Below are 23,759 nucleotides of genomic sequence, written 5' to 3'. Positions count from 1 at the left end.
GAATGGAGGAAGCTTTTCCTGAGCCAAGCTTTCCGTAACATGAGTTTTCAATTTGCTTTTCCTTGCTGCTACTCCTACAGTCATTCCTGAATATTTACTACACATTTACTACTAGAAGTGAATACTACTAGTATATTTACTACACCTGTACCTAGAGAGGGATAACTTGCTAGAACACTATTTTTCTGTAATTTTCACCCCTACTCCCATAGCCCTGATCAGTGGTGCAGGTATGTGGCATCCAAGGGCACAAAAAGTTTTAACAATCCCTGGGGTATAAACACCCCTGGGGCCCAGATGCCCAGAACACTCCCGGGGGGGGGGGTCGGGTCCAGGAGGTGGTCTGAGGTGAAAGTAGGCTGTGTGTGGGCTCCCAATGCCTCAGAAGGTCTGCTGGAAACCTTACAAAGACACTTGTGGTTTCTACTAAAACCAGAAGTACCTTAGAAAATACCAGCAGGCCTTAGAAATCCCAGCCTTGGGATCTGCTGTTGGGTTTGCAGAGGTTGGGTCTGCTAAACATATGAGGAGCACCATTTGAAAAAGTGCCTCTTTACCCAGTTAACAGTGGTAACTGCATCATGATCCATGGAAATGAGAGCAGACTCATTTTAACAACTTGTTATATGCTACAACAGGAAACCAATAACACCTAATTGGCTCTTGAAACAATCACTTACTGGTCAGTTTTGAGTTGAAAAAATCCAGTTTTTGTTACATGTTGCTGTTGTGTTTTTATTTTCTGGTTATTTGGCTATAACTTTTGATAGAATAGAGATATTTTGACATGGTTTGTTTCATTGCATTCTGCATTAAACTCCCCATTGAATGGAATATGCCATGCCATGATTGCATTATTAAAAAACACCAAAGAATTTTCACAATTTGGCCACTAGTGTCAAGCTCAGGTTGCTGCCTTCCTAAAGCTGGTTGGCTGGTGCAATTGCTATCCCCTGCACCCCCTTAGCTATGCCACTGCAAAGTAGGAATAAGTGGCAGGCCAAGAAAACACTCCCTTTAGTAAATTTAAAGTTGATTGCATGTGTGTTTCATGATCTTAGCAGAGCATGGTATTGGGGCTGTCTCCGGATGAGCTCCTGCGCTTCAGAATTTACCGTCACACCATTGGTAATACTGCTTTAGTATCGCCAGCATAAGCCTTACCACTAACACCATTCTTCAGTTTACTGGTTTCTACAGCATTTTTCCAAACATTTTAAAAAACAAATCTTAGTAGTTGGATTACCCTGTGGTTTCTGCAGCATACTGAACAATCAACCATAACACAGACACAGCTTCAGAAATAGAACAGACACATTAGGGGCAGATTTAAACAAAAAAATTTATTTATTTTTTTAAATTCTTATTCTTTTTAATACAAAAGTGCCCCCGGATCCAAGGGCAGGATAGCAGGAGTTGCAGAGAAAGAGAGAAGTAACAAGTTCATTGCAGTCGGGAAGAAAGTCTGGGTCACAATACCATATGACCTGGAATCAGGCTCAGAGGGTGAGCGTGCCACAGGTGCAAGCTAAGGGATTTCACAAACAGAACTGCGCAAGCTTCTTTCTGCACAGATGTCATGTACACCACATAGCGCACGTCTCTTAGTACCAGCCCATATTTCTACCATCTTTCTAAGCCTGCTGAGAAAAGGTGTCTGTATTTATCCTCACCTATGGGATGCCTGTGCGGATCTTAGCACATCACTGTGTTCTGTTGTGGCACCCTCTGAACGTGCAGCAGAGTGAAAGAGTATAATGGACCGTGCTTCTTCAGACTGCCAGGGAAGAAATTTCATTTTAATGCCCCTCGGTGGAACAAACCAGAGGAAAAAAAACCATGACCAGCCTGAAAGCAGAATGGCAGACTGCCCCCCTCTTCCTGTCCTAGACCAGAAAATGGGAGCAGCAGCAACAGCAGTGGAGGCAAGTAGGCAGACACAGATGGTGCTTCTCACCAAATCTGCTGCCTGAGGCGACTCTTTCAGTTGGCCTCCTGGATGGGCCGGCTCCGCTATTTGAATTTAAAAACAAAGCATGAAATAGCAGAAGAAAAATGGAAGAAAAGAAAGTGGTGGACGAGGGAACCTTGGCACTCTGGCCCATCTCACTCCTCCACAGTTCAGCTTATATTTATCTCTCTTTCTTTCAAATGCAGGGAGTGGGAGGGGAAGAAGTGGCAGAGGAGGCGACTGGTGGGCCATCCAGTAAGGGGGTAGTTGCCTCAGGTCCTTAGAGGGGCGGCCCTGAGAGTTCCAGAAATCTAAGCCTAGATTATGAAACATTTCATGTGCTTTGCCTGTTCTCCAATGCTCCTTGGGCGCACATGCTTTTTCGGCATGACCACAAATTCTTGATATGACAATATGCAATTGGCAGCTTTCACTTGGTTATTTAAACCAGTGTTCCTTAACTGTGGGTCGTGTCCCCCATGGGGCCACAAAGCCTCATTTGGTGGGGGGTTGCAAGCAGCCTTTCACAGCCTGTGCAACAGAGGGCTTGGATCCAATCCAGTCGTGGTACTGCCTTAGCAAAACTGAATTCTTAATCAAACACAACCTGCACAGCCTCTTCTTGCTCTCTTGCCCCGCAGCTCCTAAGGCTGAACTGCTTAAGCTGCTACTTCCAGGATTGTTGTGAAGACGCAAGAGGTAGGGGGAACGGAGATGGAGGAGGTGGGGTGGGCGGATCAGGTCCTGGGAGGGGGTGGGATCAGTGGTCTCATTATTTGTTGGGGTCATGGAGCAAAAAAGGTCGAAGAGCACTGATTTAGACCAAGTTGTCAGCCTCCTGCGGTCATATGTGATTGCCAAGACCAAAGTTTGGAAAGCACCGGAGGACGCAAAACAGAACAAAGGCTTATCAGTTGGGCTCTTCTGCTGGAGGGGACATTCATTTGGGCTGATGCTGACACAGGAACACGTGTTCAGAAACAGCTGGTGACAAACACCAGCATCTTGGAAGCTGGAGGGAAATGGCAGAAAGCAGGTTTACTTGGCCTTCTTCCCCGCCAGTGCTGAGCTTTCTGCTGCCGGCAGTCGATAAAAATAGGACTGAATTAATCCCACTGCACCCGATATCTTGAGACAGGACTGGCGTTAGCTTGCTACGGGGGCTGGAGCAAACCCCCACACTGGGTCCCTGCCTGTTCACCGACGGCCACCAGTACTGAGGGCTCAGTGGTCAACTTGGTCAGGTAGGGCCTCAGCTTGGTGTGGACAATGCCCAATGGCCAACTCTAGGCACCGCTTCAGAGGGGAAAAATAGTCCTTTGCCACTGTTTGTGATGACTGGATGCCGCTCTGCCCCAATCTCTGCTTCTTGAGAAATTGGAAAAGTCCCGTTTTACGGCCATCCAGCCCTCCCGGCCCCACCCTCACCAATCTATACGAAAACTCCTCCATGAGCTTTCCTTCTTGAACTGAAACCCCAGACCTGCAGTAGTGGAGAAGGTTTGAAGAACAGAAAGGAGAAACTGCGCTGTGTGTGTGTGTGTGTTTGTGTGGTTATTGTGCTGTCTACACGTAGAGGCTGGGAGGAACCCGAAGTCGCTCCCTCCATCCTCCCCCCTTTCCCGCCCCAGGAAAAACCTTCTTGCTGCCATGTCAGCTCCTCCGCACACTCTCAGCCCAGCACCGGCTAGAGGTGCTTCCCAGGGAGATGGCTTCCCTTTGAAAAAGGTCCTTCTCTGCCAGCGCCTTCTCAGTGGCCAATCATGCAGGCCATTTTGCATGCTACTGCCGAGATGAGGGCCGCTCCCCGGCCGCTGCCTTCCTCTGACTGCAAGAAGGTGATGTCGCAGCCGGGAGTGAGCTGTGTGACTGTCGCGTGGAACCGGTCTTTGAAGCTGGAAAAGAGAAAAGAAAGATGAGACGTTTGTGCATCTGTGACTTGACTCCTGTGTTGTGGAGTGACCGCAGCTTAGGCCTGGAAATCACTTTTCCTGGTCTTCCGACAGGAGCACTTCAGCGGGGAGCAAAAGCTTGCACTGTTCCTCCCTGCTTTGTTTGCAGGTAGCAGAAAAATCTAGTTGCTATTCTGTGTGTCCCCTTCTATCAAGGCCTGGCACTGAGGCTTCAAAATGGTGGCTGCTTTTTCATTAGGGCAGCAGTTCTCAAACTCCCAAGGAGAGTTTGAGCCGCAGTAAGTTCTTGCGGGGGCGGGGGCTGGAGAGGTGCTAACAGGGGCACAGGGACTGGCATATACTCACCAGTCCCTGCTGCAGCCTCCCAGGGGTGCAGGGAGCCCTGTGCAACCCTCCACAGGGCCCCCCAGTTCTCTAAAAGTGAAAGCACAGTGACTGCATTCTGCCTCTGCAAAACCAGAAGGTCCTTTGAGTCTGTCCCGCCCCATAGATCTCAATATCTGCAGATTCAGTATCCTCAGGGAATCCAGGAATGGATGCCCCACAGATACTGAGGGTCAACCTGTATATAAATGTTTCAAATGCTTAATGAATTGCATGCATCACACATGAATGAAAACAATTTTAGAGGAAAAAAAACAAACTTTGTTTTTAAATCTCTCTCTCCAGATGCAGAGAAGGGGAATGCCTCTTATTTATTTTCCAGATTTCTGTCCTGCCTTTCCCTTAAGGAGCTCAGAGCAGGGTACATGGATCCTCCTTTCCTTTGGCCTTTAAAATAACCCTGCAAGGTAGGTTAGGGAGAGAGATGGTTACTGGCTCAAAGTCACCCAGTAAGCTTCATGGCCAGCTTTCTGGCCCAAATCTACTGTTCTAACCACCATACCATGCCATACCATCCCGGCTCTTGTAAACCAGCACCACCCAATAGCAGGTGGTAGTACAGCAGTTAGTAGTACATATTTTCAAGTAATAAATAAATAAAAATTCTGCTCAATAGGAGCCGCTTTTTAAATTCATTTTTCATTACTTGATCAATACATTCATTGATTAAATAATACATCAACACAGACTAAAGAGCAACACAGACTAAAGAAGGAGCCAGACTTTGCTCCGTCTTTAAGGGACTCTTTCCTCGTTTCCGGTTTTCAGTCCATTCAACCCGTCAGGAACAGCGCAGAAAGCTGCCATGCGGACGTGCCCTGCGTGGTGTCCAAAAACCCCATTCCTAGATTCCGAGCTCCCGCTGAAGCCTTAGCCTGGGGGAGTTTCCTCTTCCAGCTATTGTCTCCTATCTCCTGTCTAGCAGCATGAAATTTGTTGCTGCCACGGCCTTATGAATGATGGCCCTATTCTACGAGGCACAATCAAAACACAGGCAAAATCTCTCTGCCCCAGCTCTTGCCAGAGACACCATGGGCAGGTGTCTCTGATGCTCCTTTCAAGCTGGCTGGACAAGGGCCAAGTTAATCACAGCACACCAGTGTGCACTTAACTCTTTCCCTGCCCGCTGCTTTTCCATTGTTAACTACCACCAAAGCTGAACCGGTTCCACATGTTATCCAGTGGATGTTGCCCTTTCTCCTTAGAATCACAGTTGTAAAGGGGCCATCAGGTGACAATAAAGGGATGACGCTCTAACAGGAACCCCTTGACAATGTGAGTCACTGACATGTGACAGTCCCAGACTAAACTGGGACTTCCCACTGGGAAGAGCCCTTTTGTCTCTGCAACCGTTCCAAGGAGATGATTCCAAATGTTTAATGTTCAATATAAATGTTCATCCCCTGGGGGCTGGGGATAAGAATAGGCCCTCAGTTTGTCTGTACTTGTCGTAAGAGGCGACTAAACAGCCACCGGGTAGATGGGGCTCGTCAGCCTGGGAAGGCAGCTCATCTGAGAGAAGGAAAACTCTGATCCCAAACCTCCACTGCCTTGTGGCTACATCCAGTTAAGGAAAAGGCTTCAGGAGTCAACCTCGAGGCAAAATCAGGAGCCGGAGTCCCTGAGGCAGTTCATGGCTGAACACAGTCACGTTCTGGCAACTCCTGCGATGCCGCTGGAACCAACCGTATTGGCTTCTGCCTTTCCATTGGACCATTTCAGTGACGTGGAGAGGGGGGATTTGCTGCATGGGTAACAGCCTATCCTCCATACCTACTTTACCCAGGCTTCGCGTACTGGAGAGGACACTGTTCCAGAGCCACCATTCAGAGCGCGATACCATAGTCTTCCGAGACTAAAGGATGCCAACATAAATGTTCAATATAATATTCACCCTTCAGGAGAATCTAGCTTTCTGTAAATACCCCACTTGGTATCAGGGATGCACAAACCTCACCTGGGGTGCAGCTTGTAGACTGAGCCGTCGACGCCCACTGTGATCTTCAGCGTCTCCTCACTCCTGCTGTCCCGCATGCGATTAATGACACCAGCCAGCCCGGCGGAGCACATCTGTGCTGCACGTGTAGAAACACTCTCGCATACCATGCGAACAATGTCACAGTCCGTTACGGAGGGCAAGAGCCCAAAGGAAGTCAGGATGTTGTAGATTTGCTTGCGATCACCAGGGTCACTGAGAACAACAAGCACGGCAGTTCTCAGATCACAATGGGATGCTTGGCCCCAACACTTTCCTCTGCTTCCTCCAGACCCTCTAGCCCACCACTCTCCTGACCACTTCCTCTTCCACGTCATTCTTCTCTTTTCAATCCAGAGAGTGGGAGGAGGAGAAGGAACAGCAAAGGCAGCAGCTGATGTGCTTCTGGGTAAGAGGGGGCAGCATTTGGCTTGGCAATGTGCTGCCCCAAGGAGGGGTGGATATCAGACACCAGGAGATCTTGGGCTGGCTCTATAATTATTGCTATTCTTATACAAGCATATATAAGAGGCAAGTTCAGACGCAGCATTTCACAGCACAGTGACTGAGGGAGCAATCCTAACCCACTCTCCAGCACCGACATAAGGGCAGTGCAGCTCCTAGGTAAGGGAACAAACATTCCCTTATTTTGTGGAGGCCTCCATGAGTGCCACCCAACTACAGGATGTAGCACACATTCCATTGGCACAGCTATGCCAGTGCTGGAAAGTTGGTTAGGATTTGGGCCTGAATCAATGCTCTGTTCCATTCAAGATGGATTATTTCTTGCATCAGGCTTAGAAATAAATGTCTGATGATGTCACTGGGACTGGTGATGTCACAATACGTTCCTGTACTGGAATGAAGCTAAGTAATAAGGAGGTGGGTCCCAGCAGTGGTCTAAAAATGCCCCAGGATGACCCTTTGCTGCCCTTTGTTCTGAGAAAAAAGCAAAACGCTGGAAAAACAGGGTCATTTTGCGTAACCGGGAAAAATCTACTGTGCAGGTAATCAGAGCAGGAAAGGAAGTGAAAAGTCTAATACCTTAGATTAGAACAGGGGTCTCCAAACTTTTTGACCAGAGGGCTGCATGAAATATCTGGCGCAGTGCTGAGGGCCGGAAAAAAATTTAAATATAAAATTAAAAAAAATATATTAGAGATGGAACTTAGATGAATGAAAAAATGAATGAGTGGGCTTATTCACTCAGCCTCTCTGGCCCTCAGAACATCCTCCAGAGGCAATCAGAGCACAGCTCTGGTCATGTTCAGTCGAGTGGGCCAGAGGCTTTCAGAGAACAAGGGACTAGCTGCGGGCCACATCTGGCCCCTGGGCCAGGGTTTGGAGACCCCTGGATTAGAAGAATACAATCTTACCTTTCAATTTGTGAGATAAACCGAGTTTCAAAGGCCCCTCTGGTTTTCATCTTCTCTGAAGCCTCTCCATTGAAGAGCAAGTTTTCATTGACAAGTTTTAGCAGCACAAGTCGGGCAATTTCTCCCATGTACTTCCCTCCTATAATCTTCTCGTACCTGAGACAGAGGAGGTGTTGGTTTAGTTATTAGTAGCATAAGGAGGTGTGTGTGTTTGTGTGTGGGGTGCTCGTACAAAGGAAAGTAAACCAGAAAAAGAGAGAGAGAGAGAGAGAGAGAGAGAGAGAGAGAGAGGGAGAGAGGATTTCACTGGTGCATGCGCATGTCATCCTGGGCTCATTAGATGAAATTATTGTGCCCTGTTTCAACAAAAACCTTCACAATTCCAGATTGATTGCTCAACTATAGAGGCTTTTTCCTCCAAGCCACAGGAAAAACAACCACTCCCCTTCTTTGCTGGACTCTGCACATTTTCTCAGCTGCAAACAAGTGCAGAAAAGGATCAGTCAATTGCCTCTTGGAGCATTTGGTACCTAGAATGCATGCTCCTCTTAGCCACATCATGGGCAGCCCACTTTTGGTTGAGTCTTGGTTCCTGCCCAACAAACTGCATTAGGACAAAAATCTCCTGGGTCAGAAAGTGGCTTTTGTCCCAGGATTCATGTTCTCAGCTTGAGGGATTCTTTCCAAGGTTTAAAATGCTTCTCAGGGCTGCCCTGAACCAGGCCAACTAAGATAGTTGCCTGCGGGGGGATAGATTGGTGGGCAGGCTTTGCCACCACAGCCCCTTCTTCTCCACTCTCTGGATTTGAAGGGAATAGAATAGACAAGAACACAATGAGGAGAAGAAAGTGGTGGGCTGCAGAATCTTCTAGCCTGCCACTCTTCTCTCCTCCACACTTCCTGTCCTGCTCAGTTGCCCCTTCCCAAATCTAGGAAGAGGAGGAGGAAGAGTGGAGTAAGCAGGTAAGGGAGGTTTCATTGGGTATACACCATTTCAGGCAGAGCCAGCTTTAAGCCAATTGGATCCATTGCTTCCAATTGGGCCCTGCACTTAAGGGTCCCCTCCCTGTGTTAGGGTAATCCAGTCTTGTATGTTGCAATTGACATTTTGAATTTTTTTCTAAACACAAAATTAATATTTTTACTCTATCACTTCACAGTCACTGAAACAAGTGGTTTTGTAACTATTTACTTTTCAAAAGTAATCCACACATTTTGTTTGTTTACATGTAGGCTTACACGTATGCAATTTTACATTATAAAGAGCTTAGAACCATTTGCTCCATTAGCTCACATGCACTTCTGAAGCTCACCCTTTGATGGGTTTCCATTCTACCATAAAGATATAAAGCCTACAATAAATTTTATTTATGGTCTCTAAGATTCTGCACACAGAATCTTGGCTGACCTTGGCTGTGAACCTTGGCTGTGAACATGGAGGCCCTGCAAAAATAATTTCAAATTGGGCCCTAGAGTTCCTAAGGCCGGACCTAACTTCAGGTGCTGAAAGCTTTGGAATAGCTGTGATGCTTGTCAACCAATTTGCTTGTCCACTCTTAAAATGAGCCCAGAGAGAGATGAACATCGTCATCAGAACATAAGAAGAGCCCGCTGGATCAGGCCAAAGGTCCATCTAGTACAGCTTCCTGTATCTCAAGAGTGGCCCACCACATGCCCCGGGAAGCACACAAGACAACAAGGGACCAGTATCCTGGTGCCCTCCCTTGCACCTGGCATTCTGAGGTAGCCTACTTCTAAAATCAGGAGATTGCACAAACACATCGCAGCTTGTAACCCATGATGGACTTTTTCTCTAGAAATCTGTCCAGACCCCTTTTAAAAGGCATACAGGCCAGATGCCATCACCACATCCTGTGGCAAGGAGTTCCACAGACTAAATTACACACTGGGTAAAGAAATATTTTCTTTTGTTTGCCCTAACTCTCCTAGTTACTGGGAAGACACCCTTTCTCAGAAGATTAATGAGCTGTGCCCCGCTAAGGATGGGGATAGGTTGAAGTGTTCATGACAACAACTCAGATTCATCTGACAGGGAGAAGTATAAAGCCCAGAAACAGCAATAAGCAGTTATGTTAACTTTGTCATATTCCTTACAGCTGCTGACCGGGGTTAAGGGAGGTCTCATCCACCACACGATCATACTCCAGGAGGAATTCATCCAGCTCTCCCGAGGCTCCAAACGCTCCCCATTCGGTATTGACGCACATCCGTCCCTCGTCTCCCTCTACGAGTTCCACATTCTGCATCTCCTCCATGTAGCAAGCGTTGCAACCTGTGCCTGGCAGGATGGAAAACGAAGAATGAGACTCTCCGTACCCAGTAGCAAAGGGATGTGATGTGGCTTGCTCCATGTTCATCCCAATGAAGCATTCCATTTACAAAACCATTAGGCAGCATTCCAAAGCGAAATAATAAACACAGAGCCACAGTAAATGTAGGGCCAGATGCGGCCCCCAGAAGCAGTTTATCCAGCCCCCTTTACAATTGGGTTCTTCCAGCGTGATAATTGGGCTTCTTCACACCTAAGGCAGAGTACCAAACGCTGCTCCTTTTACACCAGTCACCTGCACTGTTGTTCCTCCTCTGTGGATTTGCAGAGGAAGAGAGGAACAGAAGTATGGAAGACTAAAGCACCTCCAAAACACACACCTCTCTTTTCCTCCACAATTTCTCTTCTGCTCTGTTCCCCTCTTCCTTCAAAACCAGGGAGCGGGAGGAACAGTGCAGGGAGATGGCCTGACCAATCTCCCACCTGAGGCAACTGCCTCAGTTGAGTGTAAGGATGAGCCAGCCTAGTTTCAATGTGTATTTTCAATGAACCTCTGTTGTACTTTTATTTTGTTCCATTTTTTTATAATCCTATCCATCTTCCAAAGGGTTCCAGGTGGTGTATTCTTTTATTCACAACAGCCCCACAAGGCAGGTTAAACTAAGAGTGCATGATGGGTTCAAGGTTTCCCATATGGCTGGCTGAGCTGGGATCTGAACCCAGGTCTTTCGCAGTCTAAGACCAACCTGATGACCCAGCGGTTCCCAACCCATGCCACACCACCTGATGGCGCTGCAGTGAACTCACAGGGGCGCTGCAGAATGCCCTCAGCAGCCTCTTTTTCCTGCTCTCCTGGGTGCTGCCATCTTGAATTGTGTGAGATCTCACAGGTATCACACAAGAATCACGTGGGACCATGCAAGATCCAAGATTTATTTATTTATTTATACAGCTATTTATATACCACCTTTCTTTGGTCGTCAGATTTCTCCTCAGACTTTAATCCAAGGCGGTTTACATAGGCAGGTTGTTCTAAACCCCCGTAGGGATTTTTACAATTGAATAGTTCTAGTCTTTCATAGAACTTCTCGTTCCAGCTGGATTCCTTCCCAGTCTGGCCTCTCTCTGGCCCTTTGCCTCCCATGCTCCACTTGACGGCAACTCCTCTCTGCCACCAAGGGTCAGCTCATCAGCTCGTCAGTTCTCGGGTACTTCTGGTTGTTTCGAACTGGCAGCCTCAGATCTTCAGGCATACAAGGCGGCAGCTCTACCAACTGAGCCAGAACTCCTGCCAAGATGTTGCCAAGACGGCATCATCCATCTTCGCAGCTCTCCCACCTTGGATCTGGCACAAAAGAAGAGTGCCACGACCCCAGTAAATTTGGGAACCTGCTACTATAACCCTTAAACCACACTAGCTCTTGAACTAAATATTGTCAATATTTTCCACGCAAGAGCAAACATGGAAGTTAATTCTGTTGTAGTTTTTACAGCTATATTGTAGAAATACAAAAAGTGCTTTAATCTCTTGTGGGAAATCCCTTTGCCAAGTATTTAATCAACAGAACAGGACCGTTGATATGTTTTCATCAAGCCTGAAACAAATTTATGATGGATATTGAAAGAGAACTGTTGATTTTTGCCTTTATTATATTGTTGTTTAGCTATTAATTGCCCTATGCTAAGGCTTTTCTTCTATATTAAGAGTTTGCGCTCCTGCATCCAGCCTGAAACTATAGTAGCCATTCACATAGACCAGTCATTCACATAGACCAGCCCTGACTTATGGCTGAGTGAGTAGGAAAGCAATATCTTAAACCCCTGCCTTAGGAATGCAGATGTATGCTAAATGTCTTATCAAAGGAGGTCATGGTGTTACATTTCTCATTTGTTTCTAAGTTCCTGAAGAACTGCTTTGAAATTATGCAGACATGACACTGAATGCTATTGGAGCCATGAAGAAATGTTTGTAGTTTTATGATGATTGATGGACTAGCCTTTTTTTCTCTGTGTGCCTCTTTGGCAAGGCATGAGAACAGGTTTGAATCTCACCTACGGGGTCAGATCTGCTTGCTTCCTGGCAAGACGCTGGCCCAGCACTGTTTCTAATAAACCCTGCACAATTTTCTCTCTCCAGTCTTGTGTGGTTTAATTAGCTTCTCCTACAATGTAAAATTACCCGTGCAGTACGTGATGTCAGGATTTGCGAAGCTCATGTTGACCAAAACAGTGTTCAGAGATATAAAAGGAATTCCCAGAACTATCCGGTAACAGCCTGGCCACATTAAGTGGTAAGGCAATTTATCATCTTTCTAGACAACCCACTACCCTAGTATTGCAAATAAGATTGCTCCCCTGCAAGTACGCGGAGTATCTGAGCCCTTATTTCCGACACCTGCCAACACAGCTTTCCTCCTCCTCCTGGTTACAAAACAGCCTGGCACACAATGTTTTTGTGATGTTCTTTCTTAATCTGAACTAGAACGACAGAAGCCTCATTGATGTTTCAGTGGACATTAAATCTGCGTACTCATGAACCTGCAGTATGAATCAGCAGGAATTCCCCTGGGAAGCATAATTACATAGAGTAGGATTTGTCCACAGCAATACCAATTCATATGGTTCACCTATTCAAAGTACCACCCGAAGTTACTGGCAATGACATCATTGTGGTTGCTTCTGGGTTAGGAGGCCAGATGCAATGTGACAAACACCAGTGGAGGCTCAGAGTGGATGGGAGGGCTTTTTCAAGCACAGAAAAGCATGCTTAGTAGCTCTACCTTCCAAGCCAAGTCTTCTACCTCTGTTTGTTGTGTCACGTTCCTGGTCCCGCTGCCAGGAGGCAGGTATCCAGGGGTCCCATGAGTACCACCAGATATCACTTCAAGTACCACTGGTAGTACCCAAAACACTAGTTGAGAAACACTGACATAGAATAGCAATTTTCAACCTCTTTCACCTCGCACCTGACAAGGTGCTAAAATTGTCAAGGCAAACCATCAGTTTTTATTTTTACAAGGCACACTGCACTGTTGGTGGGGGGGGGGGTGTCTCACATTCCCAATGGCCATACTAATAAATTACCCTCCCCCAAACTCCTGCGACACATCTGTGGATCATTTGCAGCATACCCCAATGTGCCATACCACACTGGTTGAAAAATGTTGGCATAGAGCAGTGGTTCCCAAACTGTGTGTCGAGATGGTCTGTGGCTTTGGGAGGCACTTGCTGGGCATCATGACTGCCCTGGAGGCTGCCCCATCATGGCTACCCTGTCAACTCAGCGTGGCAGGAAGAGCTCCAACATGTGAAAACTGCACCTGGGAAAATCGCTCCGTCCCACCCTGACCTCCTTACTGCTGTTTGAAATGGTGTGCGATGTCTCCAAACCCGAAAGCGACTGTTGAGGACATCATCTCCAGTCACTTCCGGGAGTTGCACAATGTGCACGCGGCACGTAGAGTGTCATAGGTCCCAATACTTTGGGAACTGCTAGCATAGAGCAATGTATCTTTCCGATGTGAGCCTCTCAGCTGTTACCAACTCAATCTCCATAGATAAACTGATAATAACACCCAGAACATTGGAAGGAAACCCCAAAATATAGCTGTTTGCAGCTGCTATGCCCAAGACAGAGAACACTACTTACCCACTATCATGCCGACTTCACATCGGTGATCCTCATAGTAGCACGAGATCATGGTGGCCACCGTGTCATTGACCATTGCGACCACATCCATCTCAAAGTCCTACAGAGGGATGAAGCCCAAGTCAAGGGAAACAGATGTACAATGGGTACAGAGCAATTACTGCACAGATTATGACAGCCAAATGCTCTTGGTGAGCTGAAGGTAGGAGACTAAGCTCTAGTTAAATGGCATGCAAAATGGAGTGCACATCATCTCTGAACATGCCTAGAGCCTTCTTTGACTCTTTCTTGCAGGCCTTTGCATAAATGAAGAGAAAATAGGGAGCTTCCTGCATCATGAAAACTGTTATTTGACCTATTTTGGTTCACAATGGATTTTAAGAAGGCCACTTCACTGCCCACTCTCCAGATCTGCCCCCTGTGACTAGACATAGCTTTGTGGGAGAGCACATGCGGAAGGTCTCAAGTACAATCTTTGATATCGACAAGTAAGGCTGGGAGAGAGCCCGTCTGAGACCCTGGAGAAGCCACTGCCAGTCAGTGCTAAGCCAGATGGAAGCAGCGGTCAGTTGTGAAGCAATTAAAGAAAAGTAATGCATTTGAACAAAGCAAGTTATTTTCATCTCACCCCTCTCCGTTTGATAGCATCTCTCAGAAGCCCCACAACATTGTTCCCTTCAGCACCCGAAGCTTTGAAGCCTTTCGTCCAGTTCAGCAGAATCCCCTATAGAACAAGAGGCAAAAGGGATCAGGACAAAACACAGCAGAACAAGCGTAATTTCTTGGGACAAAATGGATCAATTTTGGATGTGCAAAAGCACTTGGGCTTAAATAGAACAAACAATTCCATGACAAGTTAGCACAATCCCTGAAAGTCAAGCTTTCAAAGCAGTAAAACCTGCCTCAACAAATCTGGCATTAAAAATCAAAACCAGAAGGGAACTAACAAGAAACTCTAGAACTAGAGTCTAGAACTAGAATTTATCTGAAGGCTTAATTTAATCTAAGACTTTGTCAAGACTTAGGGTATCTCTTCCAGGACAGTGGCTAGCAACGCTAGGACAACTGTGTTATCATCAATTACTGCTTCTGTGAATGACCATTGTTGGGTCTGACCCAAGATCTCTTTGCCCCAGGTGGTACTCCAAATGCCACTTCCCCTTTTGCCAGTAGTGTGCCAGCTTCTATCTCCTCCATAGATCTGAAAGGGAGGAAGTTATGTGACAGCTACCCTTCAGGGATCTGAAGACAGAGTGCAATCATATCCCCCACCTCAGTCTTCAGGCCAGAGGTACTCATCTCCTTCAACTTTCTTCATATAACTTTCTTTTCAGACTACCTTTATTACTCTCCTCAGTATCCCTTCCAATTTGCCTGTGTCTTTCTTAGAATGCAGCACCCAGGACGGGACACATTACTCCCACCTGAGCCAGTGTATTGCTGTGGCAAAGAGAACTGGACACTCTCCTACACTATGGGCTGCTCTTCTAAAGAGTTCAACAGCCCAGCCAAGTTACTAACAGAAGGGAAAACAGAACAGAGCAGAGCAAGAGGGGAATCTTCTTCCAAAATCTCACCTTGTCAAGGTCCTCGTGTCTAACAGGGAAGGAAAAAGTGAAGCCCAGAGGTAGCTTTTTATGTTTCATCTGGTGTTTGTCTAGGAAATCGGAGATGCATTCAGAGATGTAATCAAAGAGCTGTGGAAGAAAACAGAAATATTTTTGCAGGTGCAGCAGTGACTTTTATCTGTAAAAGACAGATCCTCAGGAATGTAAGGAAAGTGGAGGTGTAGGGGGCTTCATTTTACCTTCCTTCCTGCTTGCCAGCCATCTAAACAAAATGCTTGATGCATCTGCTACGCCCACTAGATGGCACTCTACCCTGTAGCCAGGTATTAACTCATATGACGCTAGGGTGCTTTTTTGGAAATCAGAGTCTATTCCATTGATATAGTGTGGCCAGGGCAGGGGAACAATTAGTTATATTATCATTTGGTGTTCTCAGCTAACACGCTTTGCATTTTCTTGTTTTGCTGATTCAGAAGTGGATGTTTTTGAATTAGTAAGAAATAAATATTTACAGCAGAAAAAAATTGGCTTGAGGGCTTCTGCTGCAGGTATGTTCAGCAGCCTCCTCAAGGTAGGGGAATGTTTGTTCCCTTACCTTGGAGTTTCACTGCCCTCACCTCGGTGCTGGAAAGTTAGTTAGGATTGCGTCCTAAGTAGTTCATTTGACATGATGCTCTGACTCACCATTTCAGCTGTTCCCGTCATGGCATCCTCTGGAATGGAATACATTTGGTGCTTAGTCTTCACATTCCACTGCCCTCCTTCACCTTCTCCCACTTTTACCAGCATCACTCGGAAATTGGTGCCCCCAAGATCCAAAGACAGGAAATCTCCAACCTCTGCAATGCCAAGAGAGTGACACATCAGTTTTGCCTTTGAAAAAACAAATGGGACTGGAACTTGTAGCCTGCAGGTATAAAAACCCTTTGCCCTAACCACTGTATCCTGTTGAATCGAGTCGTTTTAAGATTACCTAACTTATTAAAGGATATCTGAAGTGCAGTCCTATATACCAGGGTTTTCCAACCCCCAGTCCACAGGCCGGATCCAGAGTTTGGGGAAAGCCCTGCACTCTGCCTCTGTGAAGTATGTTTTCCAAGGAGATCTGGGCACAGGGATGCTCTAGGCAGTCACATCTGCCTGGAGGTCCTGTTGCACAGGCTTCTGGGATGCCAGGCAACAGATGCGACTACCCAGAGCATCCCAAACACGCAAGGCAACTACATGTGCACCACCACCACATCTGGGGGTTGCAGCAGGAAACAATCGGTCCTGTGCTCCAGCTTCCAACTGGATAATGCGTTACCTGAGCCCTCGGGGGTAGAGCGTACATAGGTGGGCAGCATCTTCACAGACGCTTCCTCGTGCGTCTCTAGCTTCAGCCCTCGGTCCATTTCCTTCTGCATCCGACGCATGACCTTCTTCAGATCCTCTTCCTGTAGCCGGAACTCTGACAGGATCTGCTCTACCTAGAAGAAAAAAAGACACAAGTCAATGCCCAAACTGAATTGGGGGGGGGGGGGAGTAAGGAGAGGATAAGCTCAAGGAGCTGCAATTTACACCCAGACCTGGCCCTTCCATGACGCCTGTTGAGGCAGTGACCTCAGGCAGGTGATTGGTCCAGAGTGCCCATCTTGGTCACTCCTCTCCCTTCAGCCATTCCCTGAATTTGAAAAGGAAGTGTTGAACAGAATGGAAGAGGAAGAGCGGAGGAGAAGAGATGGACTAGCCCATCAGTCTCTCCTCTATACTTCCTCTGTTTTGTTCCCCTCTTCCTTTTTCAGAGAGGAGGGAAGCAGTAGAGGTGACAGCTGCCACACTACTGGGTAAGGGAGGGCCGAAGGATTTAGTGCACCATCATGCACCAAGAGGTCTCAAACTGGCCCTATGTATTGCCTTACATTTCTTCCAAAATTCAGACATTATTGTTGAATAGTTCTTCATCTCCTCTGACACTTTTGGGCCCCCACAGTGTATGCTACCTGTGGACACATTTTGGAAGTTCTTTAACACTTGCTCTAAATTCAGTTTTGGCTAGAATTACGTATGGTTACATAAGAACATAAGAACAGCCCCACTGGATCAGGCCATAGGCCCATCTAGTCCAGCTTCCTGTATCTCACAGCGGCCCACCAAATGCCCCAGGGAGCACACCTGATAACAAGACCTGCAATGCCTCCTGGGAATTGTAGTTTAAGAACATAAGAACAGCCCCACTGGATCAGGCCATAGGCCCATCTAGTCCAGCTTCCTGTATCTCACAGCAGCCCACCAAATGCCCCAGGGAGCACACCTGATAACAAGACCTGCAATGCCTCCTGGGAATTGTAGTTTAAGAACATAAGAACAGCCCCACTGGATCAGGCCATCGGCCCATCTAGTCCAGCTTCCTGTATCTCACAGCGGCCCACCAAATGCCCCAGGGAGCACACCAGATAACAAGAGACCTCATCCTGGTGCCCTTGCATCTGGCATTCTGACATAACCCATTTCTAAAATCAGGAGGTTGCGCATACACATCATGGTTCTGGATGTCCTCATGCTCAGGGTCAATGTGCTACATACTTATCACTACTGGCCTTGATGTGTAGTTTACACAGAAAACAATGTTGCTGGTTGTTGGTCTGACAGTCACTGCTGGTCTGACAGTCGCTCATCAGACTTCAGCAAACCTGCCCCACGCACAGCCCCAGGGCAGTCACAAGGCAGCAGCTGTGCTACTACCACAGCTGTGGGTGAGGGCAGAGGCAGCCAGTTGAAGAGGCAACTGCCTCTTGCTAACACAACTGCCTGTTGTATTAGTTGCAGCGCATGCTAAAAAATGTGCATGGCAGTCATCGAACAACAGAGAAATCTGGAAAAAAACACTCACATTAGTGTTGAGGCTAGAAAAGATGACAGAGAGTCAGATGTGCAGAAGGTAGCAGGCTTGATCCCTGATATGTCAAGCCAAGGAAGAGAAAGAAATTCCTGCCTGAAACCTTGGAGAGCTTCTGATGTTCCAGCTTGACTTGATTCAGTCTTTACTGACTAGGCAAAAAGGTCTCTTGCTATGTTCCTAATATCCCAGATTCCAAATCTTCATAGGAAATATATCTGAATACTTCAGCTGATTCATTGATGAATAGGGCATTGACGTGAACATGCGAACACTGGCTCTGAAGACACGCTTCCAAACCAGAAGGCACTCCTTCAAAACAGTTATGCAGTGGGGCAATTCCAGTACAATTCCAGTACCAGAGCACAGTGGGAATGCATTCTTCCCTTGCACCCCATTTTTCTCCTCTCTGAAAAACCACCCTGTGCAAGTGTCCCAAACAAGTGTCACATCATCAGTTTTGAACTCCTCAACATCAAATTCCCTTAACTGGTTCAAAAGCACACTTTGAGTGGTGGTTCTCTTAGACTGAGCAGGGGGAAAGCAAAACTGACCCTGTTCACCACAGCATAGCCTTCTTTCCAGGGACTGTTTGCCAGTGTCTTTTTTGGTGGAGGAGTACTGTGAGCCTCTTTGGACAGGGAACCAATAATTTTTATGCATAGATTTCCAACATACACTGCAACCAATAAAACAGGACTTAGTAAAACACTAAGGGCCCGATCCTATCCAACTTTCCAGTGCCAATGCGCTCATGCTGATGGGGCATGTGCTGAATCCTGCAGTGGTGGGAGTGTCATGAAGGCCTCTGCAAGGTAAGAGAATATTTGTTCCCTTACCTCAGGGTTGCATTGCAGCTGCATAGGCGCTGGAAAGTTTGATAGGATTGGGCCCTAAATCCTGCTACTGCGAATGCAAGAACAGACCAGGATTTTTGACACGTACTTGCAGTACAGAGAGACTTCAACCTACTTTGTCTTTTCAATGAACCACAACACATGACATAAAGTTCAGAAGAACTGTTAGTGCATTGTTGCCTTAAAATTAATAGTATTCTTGAGATGCAGCCTGTCCCAAATCCCAATAACTTTAATTTTAAGGCAGCAATGCAGGAAACAACAGAACCAAAATACTGCATACTGCAATATCTGCCTTTATACTCCCACCCCTAGGATTGCAGTTTTTACAGCATAAAGGGTAAAAGGTTCATCTTGATAAGAAATTTCCGCATTCTGTGGATATTCTAGAAGAAATCAGATTATAATCAGACGAGTAAGGCAAACGTGGCGTAACGGTTAGAGCAGTGTTTCTTAAACTGTGGGTTGGACCCACTAGGTGGGTGTCGAGCCAATTTTAGGTGGGTCTTGCAGCACTTAGCTCAGCTGCTCTTGAAAATACAGAGCTGAAAATACAGAGCAGAGTTGCTGGGCAAGCCGGGTTCGCGGTGAGAGAGAGGCATGCTGCTTTGCCCTGAATAGGTGGGAAGGTGGAATACTGGAAAGGTTGGTGGGCTGTGTGGTTAGAGAAGGATCCAGGTCTGCATTCTGCTTTGACTTCCAAGTTGGAATGTTTGAATTCTAAGCTATGCAAAATAACAGCACAAGCGCACTGTGTAATGGGACCTATGGCTGATCATGGCTTAGGTTTGAAGCCTAAATTGATAATGCCACTTCTGGTCATGACATCACTTCCAGGTTAATGACATCACATCTGGTGGGTCCTGACAGACTACCATTCTAAAAAGTGGGTCCTGGTGCTAAAATGTTTGAGAACCACTGGGTTAAGACTGTGTGGAATGAAGACATGGATTCAAATCCAGCTCAACAACCTTGGTCCAGCCACATTCTCCTATCTTATCCTACCCCAGGCAGTAATGTTGAGGATAAAAGGGAGATCAGATACATTGGTCTCAGCTCTTTGGAAGGAGAACTGCCTACAAATATAAAAACAGAACACAGGCAAAAGCCCCTTTTTAAAGTGGTGGTTCTTTTACAAATAGTGCAAGTGGAGAGCAATTCTTTATTTTCACTCTAGTATAGCCTCTTCCCTGTAGGGAAGATACCCGGCTGTATGCTGGTATCTCCCTGGTGGTTCCTTTTAGACCCTGAGCCCCTGGGTGGGGGGGGAGGAAGGAACCACCTTAGTATTATTTTACTGTGTAAATGACTTTGAGAACTTTTTTTTTGAAAAGCAGAATAATCATAAGACCCTCTAGCTTTGCAGAAAACAGTCACACTTAAACTGCGGTTAAGAATGCACAAGATATTTCCCCCTTCTGGTCTCTGCCTGCTCTCCAGTGCTAATTCACATCTCAAGCTGCTGTCTAAACAGTAGAGTTGACAGTGTGGAGACACTGGCAGAGCAATAGGCAGAACCACTGTGGCCTCATCTACCCTCTTACATCACTCCAATGAGAACGACTCTGACACGTGGATTGAAGATCAACGCCCCATCTCCTGTCACTTTTGGTCTGGATTCCATGTGTACCGGTGAGATGCTTGGAAACTCAGTGCTTAAAATAGCAACTAAGAGTCCTTGGTTTTCTATTTATAGTTACTGGCAAGATGCCAGACCGAAAAAGGGGAATTTCATTGATCGGCTTTCCGATTAAAACATTGATCAAATGCAGCTAAATATAGTTCGAGATGTACATATTTACATTGGCTCTTGAGTATTCCATTTTTGAGTAGCCAAGAGGACTGGGAGATGCAATGGGCAATGAAACTGGGTCACTCATTCATGACCTAACATTACCTTTAATTCAAGGGGCCATCCAAGACCTTATGCAAAAGGAATCACATGCTTAAATAGATCCATAGGCATCCTAGTTTCATTAGTGCCATGATAGCTACAAAGATTGCAACACACACATTTTTTTCCTAAAGGTAATCTTATTGCTCTTTGGGGCCAAATAGATTAGTGCAAAAGAGTGAAGGAAAAAAATGACAGAAAATAAAGCCTATGGGTCTGGATAATCCAGCATAGTTTCTGAAAGGACCAGATAGCAACTGTTACCCTGCACATGCCCGATCTCATCTGATCTTGGAAGCTAAGCAGGGTCAGGCCTGGTTAGTACTTGGATGGGAGACCGCCTACGAATACTGGGTGCTGTAGGCTTATCCCATAGTCTTTTGAGACTGAAGGTTGCCAACCAGTCTGTCAGGTCATTTGGAAAATCTACAGGGAGTGGATGATAGCAACAGATCATCTCCATTGTTTGTTCTTATCACCTGCCCCTCCATGAGCATGTAGGCAATAGCCATATTCTCCACGAGTTTAGCAAAAGGCAATGCTATGTAGAGATTTGCTTACATCATACATGGCACCAGTGGTGTCGCTACAGGGGTGCGGACTGTATCAGGTGATGCACACAGGGGGTGGTGACACCACTACTAGCCCAAACTGGTATGTATTAGTATAAATATTGGTGTATTTGACTAATACCTTCATGTTATATATCATTCCATGTGTAATTTCATGCAGAATGCAATGAAACAAATCAGAAGTTATAGCCCAAAAAACTAGCAGGGCTGGGGCGATGGTGTATCACCATCCCCCCCCCGGGTGTTGCCCCACCCACTACATGGGAAAAGTCCATTGTGGAGGTGACATGGTGGCCACCTGTATGGGGTGATCCAAACCCTAGTGACGCCACTGATGGCAACATCTGAAGGCAAATCAGGCTGAGAGCAAAGCTTCTTGTCCTCACACTAGTTTCCTGTTGGCATAAAAATGACTAAATATACACTGTTGCTCCAGTCTTCTCACTCTTTTTCCCTTCCAGGAGAGTGAGCAAGAGGAAGAGGATGGAGTAGTGGTGACTTGTTCACAAGGTCACTTGTTAGCTTTTTTTTTTTTTTAACCCTACTTGACCAAAATATGACACGTTTTCAAGGAGCCCCAGGGCTTCTAGCACCACACTTTGAGGAATGCTGCTCTAGTCAAATATCCTGCCCTGTGATGATGAGTTCTGAATGCCATACGGACAGTAACCAAGAACCACAATGCAAGAAGAAAGTCCCCTGCCATTCATTCTCTGCTTATGACCTATCGCAGAATTACACAGTGCCTACATGGCTAGCTCCTGCCGTGCAAAAAGAAAGAGAAATGGATACAGGATGCATTGGCCCTTAAAAACCCATGTGGCCCAAATGATATCATATGGATGTGGTTTCTGCAACGGTACGGGCACTGACCCTGCAGTTGCTCTCAGTCGCAAAGCAAGTTGGCTTCAGGTTGGTATGTTTCTCATGGCAACTGAGCTGTGGGTTTTCCTATATTCAGCTGCCATGTTTCAGGACCTTGAGGTGGCTTCCCTTAACCGTCATGGCCATGTCGAGACGTTGCTTCGGCGGCTACACTGGCTGCCGGTTCTGTTCTGGGCCCAATTCAAGGTGCTAGTTTTGGCTTTTAAATCCCTTTATGGCTCGGGTCTGGGGTATTTGAGGGACCGCCTCCTTCCCTACAATCCTGCCCGTGCTCTTAGATCATCTGGGGGGGGGCCCTTTTGACTGTGCCGCCACCAAGAGATGTGAGAGGGGCGGCAGCCAGGAAGAGGGCCTTCTTGATGGTGACCCCCGAACTTTGGAATACCCTCCCCTTAGAATTGAGAACTGCTCCCTCTTTGTTAATATTTCAGCGTGGACTGAAGACCTTTTTATTTCAAAAAGCTTTTAATTGTTGACAGGCTGGCTGGCTTTCTTGCTTTTTTATATGAGAATCCACCGGGTTTGTTTTAGATTTTTAATTATTTGTAAATTGTTTTAATTATTGTTTTTAATTGTTAATTTTTAATTTTGTATTTGTTGGAGTTAATTGTTGTAGGCCGCCTTGTGTTCCCATAGGGCAAAAAGGCAGAATATAAATTAATAATAATAATAATAATAATAATAATAATAATAATAATAATAATAATAATAATAATAATAATATCTGGGGACATTCCTATACATTTCAAAGATGGGACGAACTCTCCTTTTGCAAAGCCAAAACGGAGAAATTTGCAACAAATCAGGGAAGGGGAGCAGATTTTAGATTTGGGGGAGATGTGCTCTGAATATACTGGAAACCCCTCATCTTGAAATCCTACAGAAAAGCCATTAGAAAAGGACAGCAGTCTTCCCAAGTAAAATAGAGCAGAAGAGACTTGAGAATGAAAGAAGGGAAAAACCTTATGCTGAGTGAATCCCTTACCAGTTGCAAGGTCTCAAACACCATGTTCACCATTGACATTTCAGTCCTCTCCTAAGTTTCCCTGGAATCTGGGGATGGTCAGGAAACCACTTTCTGCAAAAAAAAAAAAAAAAAAGCCTGTGCTGTCCGAGGAGCCTCTCAGCCACCCCACCGGAGTCTAAAAAGGCAAACTGAGTTACTGCCTCTTTTTGTAGTGTGTTTGCTTAAGCTCAAGGTTGAGAGATGTTGATATGGTGGGCAAGATTAAAGGTTCAGTAACCGAGGAAATAGACCTAACAGCTATGCCCAGCAGGGAGAAAAAAGAAAAAAAAAAGGAGAGGTAGTTATCAGCTCTGCTCTCAAGTCATTATCGGTTATCAAACACGATGATGCAAACCACAGAATTGCATTCCAAGTACATCTGAGTGCTCTTAGGAATTCTGCATGACCGGTTTGTGTCTCTTCAGGATTTAAAAGGTGCCTGGCTGGGCCCTCAGTGGGCGAAGTAAACTGCAGGTGAGCCGGTGCAGTGCTGTAGTCCAGTGGTGTCGCTAGGGGGGCATGGAGTGTGCGGGCTGCACCGAATGACGCACATGGGGGGGT

At 46.3% G+C, this 23,759-nt stretch overlaps 1 protein-coding gene across 1 annotated transcript; it reads right to left on the bottom strand.

Moving 5' to 3' along the window:
• Window positions 1–3,701: 3,701 nt before the first annotated feature.
• Window positions 3,702–23,201, bottom strand: GCK (glucokinase). Its single transcript, XM_066639682.1, has 11 exons — window positions 23,178–23,201; window positions 21,696–21,761; window positions 16,413–16,575; window positions 15,791–15,945; window positions 15,116–15,235; window positions 14,167–14,262; window positions 13,539–13,638; window positions 9,715–9,898; window positions 7,600–7,755; window positions 6,206–6,439; window positions 3,702–3,846 (listed from the first exon to the last, which is right to left on the bottom strand). Exons 1-11 carry the CDS (start codon window positions 23,199–23,201, stop codon window positions 3,702–3,704), a joined length of 1,443 nt encoding a protein of 480 aa, XP_066495779.1.
• Between the last annotated feature and the right edge of the window lie 558 nt (window positions 23,202–23,759).

Source organism: Tiliqua scincoides, chromosome 11 (genome assembly GCF_035046505.1).
Source record: "Tiliqua scincoides isolate rTilSci1 chromosome 11, rTilSci1.hap2, whole genome shotgun sequence".
In the NCBI taxonomy this organism is placed as follows: domain Eukaryota; kingdom Metazoa; phylum Chordata; class Lepidosauria; order Squamata; family Scincidae; genus Tiliqua; species Tiliqua scincoides.
The sequence above is the reverse complement of the archived record's forward strand: the minus strand, read 5'-3'. Positions and strand labels throughout refer to the sequence as shown.